At 35.1% G+C, this 6,745-nt stretch overlaps 1 protein-coding gene across 1 annotated transcript; it reads right to left on the bottom strand.

Annotated features, from left to right (window-relative positions):
* Positions 1-1,419, bottom strand: LOC133877847 (uncharacterized protein At5g39865). The gene has a single exon (XM_062316278.1). The coding sequence runs from the start codon at positions 987-989 to the stop codon at positions 201-203; it is 789 nt and encodes a 262-aa protein (XP_062172262.1). The 5' UTR covers positions 990-1,419; the 3' UTR covers positions 1-200.
* Positions 1,420-6,745: the final 5,326 nt, after the last annotated feature.

Here is a 6,745-nt window from a genome sequence, read left to right on the forward strand (position 1 = left end):
AAGTAAATAAGTTAGCTCATATATTATCTTTTAAGCAACGGTGCTTGTGTGGCACATTCTATATCCATATCCCACACAAGCTTAAACTTTAACAAAATAAAACTACAAAACTGAATTATCCAAAGTAATTAAAAAAAAAAAAAAGGAACTCGACAGGGCTTTTTTTTTTTTTTTTGGCCTTTTGGTTAATTTTTCTTTGTCTAATCAGAGGGATCAGAGAGGCGCAGAAGACAGGAAGGGCACCTGATCAGACCGTTCTCATTGCACGCCGTGCAGCTCTTGAACCCGCTCTTCTCCACGAACAACTTGTGACTACCGTGGCACTCGTCGCAGAGGACAAACCTATACCCGCCGCACGCGTCACACACGCCGGGTTCCGCTGGGGGCAGCCCTTCGACGAGCTTCTTGAGCTCGCCGATCTCGTGGAGCTGTTTGATCTCCTCCGCCCCACCCACGTACCTCCCGCCAATGAAGACCCTCGGCAAGGTCACCTTGCCCTGGCTTTGACCCAGGATCTGCTGCAGCTCGGTTAGAAACCCCGAGTCCATCGAAAGATCTCGCTCGTCGATCGAGACGCGAAACCCGCGCAGAATAGATCGGACGGCCTTGCAGTCCTCGAACGTCGGCCTCACCACGCGCAAGCTCGTGAAGTACACCACCACGCGCTTCTCGGCTCCCGGGAGTGGAATCGACGGCTCAGATTGCGTGTCCGGTTGGTCCGAGATTGATACATTGGGACTGGGCTCGGGTTCGGGTTCGAGAGGTTCGGTAGGGCGAGTTGACCAGGCGCGGATGAGCGAGCTGGCGAGCCGGACTCGGTGGAAAACTGATGGTTTCTTGGTGGTTGGGACGGTGGGTTGAGCCGGCTCGTCCTCGTCGGTACAAAGCTCTGGGACGTCCTTGAAAGAAGAGCAATGGAAGAGCGAGGTCGGAGATGAAGACGTATCGTGAATCCGGACCGCTGATTTGGTGCGCCGCGGCCGCCACATTTGAGGGTAGAGATCAGAATTCGGGACTCCCAAGACCGAAACAAAGAAAGAAACAGATACCACCAAACGAAACAAAATTGAGAGAAAGAAATGAGTTTGGATTTTTCTTTTCTTTTTCCCTTTTTTTTTTTTTTTTTTTTTTTTTTTCCAATTTTGATTGCTTAAAGCGAAGGCTTGAGAAGCTCTCAGCCTTTCTGTTTTTTGTTTATATTTTCTGTTTGGACTCTGGGATTGTGGGAAAAAAAAAAGGGCATGGGGCAATGGAGGCTAAGGCGGTTGGTTAAGGTAGTTGAGGTTTGGGATGGGTTGGGTTTAAGAGAGATAAAGGCGATGGGAGGCTGTGATTAGGAGATGGGATTATTTGGCCTAATTATAGAGAGAGGTCCTGATTAGTGGATGGGATGATTTACCCTGAATTTTGTTGGGTTGCCTTTTTGGGTTGGGTATGGACCTGGTCAAGGCAGAGTCTCTTCTCTCTTGTGTGTTGGTATATATTCTTGTGTGTCCTGCTAGGGGGCTCAATGTATATCATTCTTCGGATCAAGATCACTTATAATTTGCTCGGGATAGTAATTTGGACAATAAATATATATATATAAAAAAAAAAATTATAAAATTTATCTATTTAAAAATTGTTTGCCTTATATGAACTTTTTCTATATTCGAACATTTGCAGAAGATAAACTGCTCGAAACTTATTCGGATAAATGGGTCTACCTAAACTTTCACTTTTCTATCCTGTCATGATGTGCCTTTGGGTGGCCTTCAATGGGGGTACCATTTCTGCAAGGGCTTTCTGTTAGGAAAGTGTAGTTAATTACTTAATTAGGCAAGTGCTTGTGTATTTTAAATCTCTCTTGAAAATAATAATAATAATAATTAAAAAAAAAATCTCTTTTGAACTGATTTGTTTCCATTTTGGGGCAAACTTGAATGGTAATTCTGCATTTTACTTCAATCGTAATTCATCGCAGGCTCTCTATCCTGTCTGTGGCATATATTATATTCGTGCCGGTCCTTGACACAGCAGTCTTCCAGTCGTTCGTTGCTAGAAGATAGGATCGTGATGGTTCCTAATCACTCCCATTTATGGCACATTGGATGCTGCATCTAACCACTTTCACCTGCTGACACTAAAACATTTTTTTATTTGAGAAAGATGAATTATTTACATTTATTGGGTGGATTATAAAGATATTTATGAATGTTAAGTTTTAGTAAGATTAGACTTTGTCAATGATTTTAAGAGTTTTAGTTAAAACTTAATTAGTTTTTTTAGAGTGATAATGCAGGTACAACTAATACTTTTCTTCTTTATTTCTTTTTTTTTTTTTTTTTTTAAAAAAAAAATCGTCTTGAACTTTCATATATCGTTAAAAGAAGATTCTAGGCCTTTACAAATAGTAGCCGAGATTGAACCTGAAAAAGACTCAACCCATACTCGATAAAGATTCAGTTTTACAGTCATGCGCGCCAGTTGATGGGCGACAACATTTCCTTCTCTCCGGACAAAATCCACCTGCCAAAACTTGATAGAATTTAGCAAGATACGGGTATTGGCAATGATGTTGTCATAACTTCTCGGGCAGTCCTCGTCAGCCCTAATTGCATTCACGATCGCCTATGCATCGCCTTCTAAAACTATGTAGCATTGAAGCACTACATGATATGAGTGAGAGACTGAGCTTTGTAAGCAATTTTTAAAAAGAAAACTTCAATTGTAATTTGACTGATCATTTTTAAAATACTAGTACAAATGTGGTGCTTTATTTGGTCGTTACAATTATTACCATTTAGATTATTCACATTCAACTCACAAATTTACTCTCTATTTTTTAAAAATTAAAAAAAAAAAAAAAAAAAAAAAAAAAAAAAAAAAATCTATTTAATTTCAGTTTACTTTTTTAAAATACTTACTTTTAACTTTCTATATTCCATTCAAACAGTGCTCACCAAATGTGGATTATTTAGAATGATCTTAGCCCAGCCAGGAGGATTGAAGTAAAAAAGAATAATAAAAGTGAGAGAGGGAGCTGCAGCATGTGTTTGGGACCATGTATAATTACTGTAGGGGAGACAAGGCGTGTTTGGTAGTTCTGAATCGGTTGTTTACAAAAGCAAAAGGTTAAAAGCTAAAACGCACCAGCGAGTGGGTGGAGTCTGAAAAGCTTTCACATGGAGGCAGTAGGCACTGGTCTGGCAGAGTTAAAGAAAGTGGAGGGTGGTAAACGTACATGCTGGTTTTTCTTGGTAAGCGTACGATTACATGCTTATTGATTGAACGAATAGAGAAGAGAGAAGAAGAGCCTAGCTAGACAGATGGATGATCCTCTTCATGGATTGAGATCTCCTTGCAGTTGCAGGGATGTCTATTTATTGTAAATGAATGCCCGAATAGTGACAATAGAGTAGAGTCAAAACTTAAAAAAGTGGATCTGGGAATATTTTTTATTTTTTCATGTTTAATAGCCGAATCATTTACTTGTTAATTCCTAAATCAAATCCGGTAGGACGGTCAAACCACCCCCAAAGTAAAGGGAGCGATTCAACCATTCTTAAGCCGGCCCTTTTGTGTGACTAAAACATCTAAGTAAGTGGTTCGACTGCTTAATAATCATCCAAAAATTATTATTATTATTAATTTTTTCTTTTTTGATGTTATTGTTACCATATAGGCCATTCATTAAAAATAATCGACCCAAATATATATATGTATATGTTACATCGGATGCAATGCCCAAATATTGGGATCTCAATCCCTTCTTCATTCATGTGAACCAAAAATGTTGATTCCTTGGTTTGGGGTAGGTGGTAGGAAACTTCATAATGGTGTGCCATCTATCTCTGCCCATCCTTGTTCACACTCAACAGTCTCGCTCCAAAGCTGTCAAAATCCGTTTCTCAAAAGTCCAACATACATGCTGGCTCCGGATCCTAGTTGTCCTGTATCTGGCATCCGGATGGACCTGAAATACTACCCTTTTATATATATATATAATTGGTATAGTTTTTGGTATAGCGTTAGCTAGCACGATTTATGATATTCTTCACATCTTACGTTTGCTACAAAACAAACAATGTCAAGAGAACACGCCGAGGTGACCGACGGATCTCACTCTAATGCCTAAATCAGTATATGAGAAAAAAGTATATTAAAACTCAATAATTCCGTCTTAAGTTTATAACTAGTATAAGAGCCTATTTATAGGCTGGGAGGTGGAAGCAAACTTGCAATAGGGTTCTATATCCTACTTGACAGCTTAACCTAATATTTAATTAAGATTCCACCTATGAGCTGATATTGACTTGGAGACCCGTAACTTTTTTGAATGGGTCGGTTTGAGTTGGATTATTCCCACCATATATATAAAAGGGTAGTCATCAATTGTGTTGCTGCCAATGGTTCTGGAAGTAAATGGCATGATGATCGTTACTTAAGTATCTTACATCATGTAAATCAGATTTGAAATCCCACTCTTAGAACAAACCTTTTATGAAATCATAATAATAAGTAGGCTCAAAGACCCATGGTTTTGGAAGGCACATGAGTTCGAACACTATGTTGGATGTGCGACTGACACCACACTACATAGTTTAGGTACTTCTGCAGGTTAGGTGTCGGTCTATCCTAGAAACGGCAGCCGCCACAACACTTGTGGCTCTAACTAGTTGTCCTTATTTGTTACATAAAAATGCCACATTTGAGTTACAAAAATTTATCTGTCACGAGGTCAAACCATAATAACCAATTTAGTAATTTTCCCAAATTTAGAACCTGAAAATTTTCTTAGGTATTGGTATGTATTGATAAATGTTAGAGGTATCAAATTTTTTTGGCATTCGTAGAATTTTTTTTTATTAATTATTTTGATCATCTTTATAAAAAGTTTGGTACCCCTAACATTTTTCGTAGGTATTTGGCAAACGTTTAATTTGCTTAAAATGATAACATAACTTTGATGTATCATTTTTAGGTCATGATATAAACAAGTGGACTGCACTTATGTTGAAGCTTTTCTTTTTCTTTTTTTCATTTTCTTTTTTTGTGAATTCAAAATATAATGTAACTTCTTGAAATTTATTTATTTATGCTCTGATTTATTCATTTTCTTGGGACACAAGTTACACATAATTTACTAATACTATTGCATTATTAATTACAAAACATAATGCAATATTACACCAACTCGACACATCCCTATGCTATGAGCTACTTCACATAACATAATGCATATCTCTTTAATGTTAGTAATTCGGATATCCATCAATTTGTTGTTGAAATTATTAGTAATTTGAACATCAAATGTGAAAACTGTATATGAGAATTTCATCTCATACGGCTCAAACAAAAACAACAAAATACTGACTATAAATTATTTGTATAATAAAAGTGTGAAACTTCTCTAATTTTGTGATTCAATCTTTCTAAGAAGTTACCAAGAAATTAAAATCTAAAGGATCTTCTTTGTAGGGAAATAACAATTAGGCAAAGTGAATAAAACGAGAATTTCACGATCTCTTCTCATGTATATATAATTCACATATAGAAAATTTAAAAGTATAGAAAGATGCAAGATTCTATATATATATATTGAGAATTTTCAATTTTATCACCCCTATAGAATCCACCTCCCCAAAAAGGTGGGTGGGCTACCCGAGACCTACTCGAACAGGTAGGCTTCAAGAGAGCTCTTTCACATTTATTGTTTGAATTTATAACAATTCGAATAGCAAAATTATTGAAAATTTCTATCCCAATTACTATGACTATATTGAACATTACAAAGCAAGCTATCCTACCCCTAACATCTTAATGTATTTTATTGAATCACCATTCATTTTAAAAGTTTAAGTTAATAGGAAATAACGAATTTAATTAATTATTTAATACTTCCCTCGCATGTCATTCAACAAGTGAAGTCAAAGACGTATAATATTTAAAAAATAAAGATATATTGTGAAGTCAGTGTTTGAAATCAATATCTTTGTTCTAATACCATATTAAAATTACTAATTATCTGAAAAACAAATTTTTAAATAAGTGATTATTTAACATATTACTTTACAAAGAGTCAATCTGTGCTTCCAAACTTGGTCCCTCTCAACTCATCATGGAATTGTAAAATAGCATTTCAACTCATCACCATTTGGGTATGCTTGTAAACGTATTTAGGGAGTTTTTTATTTATTTATTTTTTAGTTTGAAAAAATATTTTGATATGACATAAATATAAAAATTATTTTTGTGTTTTGTATTTTTTATTGTTTATTAATATTTTTGTTTTAATAACATAAAATAAAAACTTTAACAAATAACGTTTATAAAAAAGTAAAACTTCCTTAGCTTAGCCTAATCTTTCAAATAACAAAAGGTGGCAAACATAAAAAAAAAAAAAAAAAAAAAAAAAAAAAAAAAAAAAAAAAAAAAAAAAAAAAAAAAACACTCAGTGAAGTGAAACTTATTCAATTTTTTTTCTTATCAACCAACCAATCAGTATTTTATAAAATAAAAATAACGAATGCAGTTCTTAAGATTGTAATGATTATTTTTTTAATTGAAATTCATCAGAATTTCAAAAATTATTATCGAATATGTGGGGTTCATATAAACTTTTCCTATAGATTCCACCATGATTTTTCAAAGGTGAAAGAAAGAGGATGTATAACATCTCAAGCATAATTTACATATAAATTATAATTTAGATAAAATAAAATATAAATTATTAATTTGAGAATAATTGTTAATCTCTTTAAAA

This window comes from Alnus glutinosa, chromosome 9, assembly GCF_958979055.1.
Source record: "Alnus glutinosa chromosome 9, dhAlnGlut1.1, whole genome shotgun sequence".
Taxonomy (NCBI): Eukaryota; Viridiplantae; Streptophyta; class Magnoliopsida; order Fagales; family Betulaceae; genus Alnus; species Alnus glutinosa.

What these genes read in the sequence shown, in the direction of transcription:
- LOC133877847 (XM_062316278.1), bottom strand. Translation starts at nt 989, where the DNA reads ATGTGGCGGCCGCGGCGCACCAAATCAGCGGTCCGGATTCACGATACG.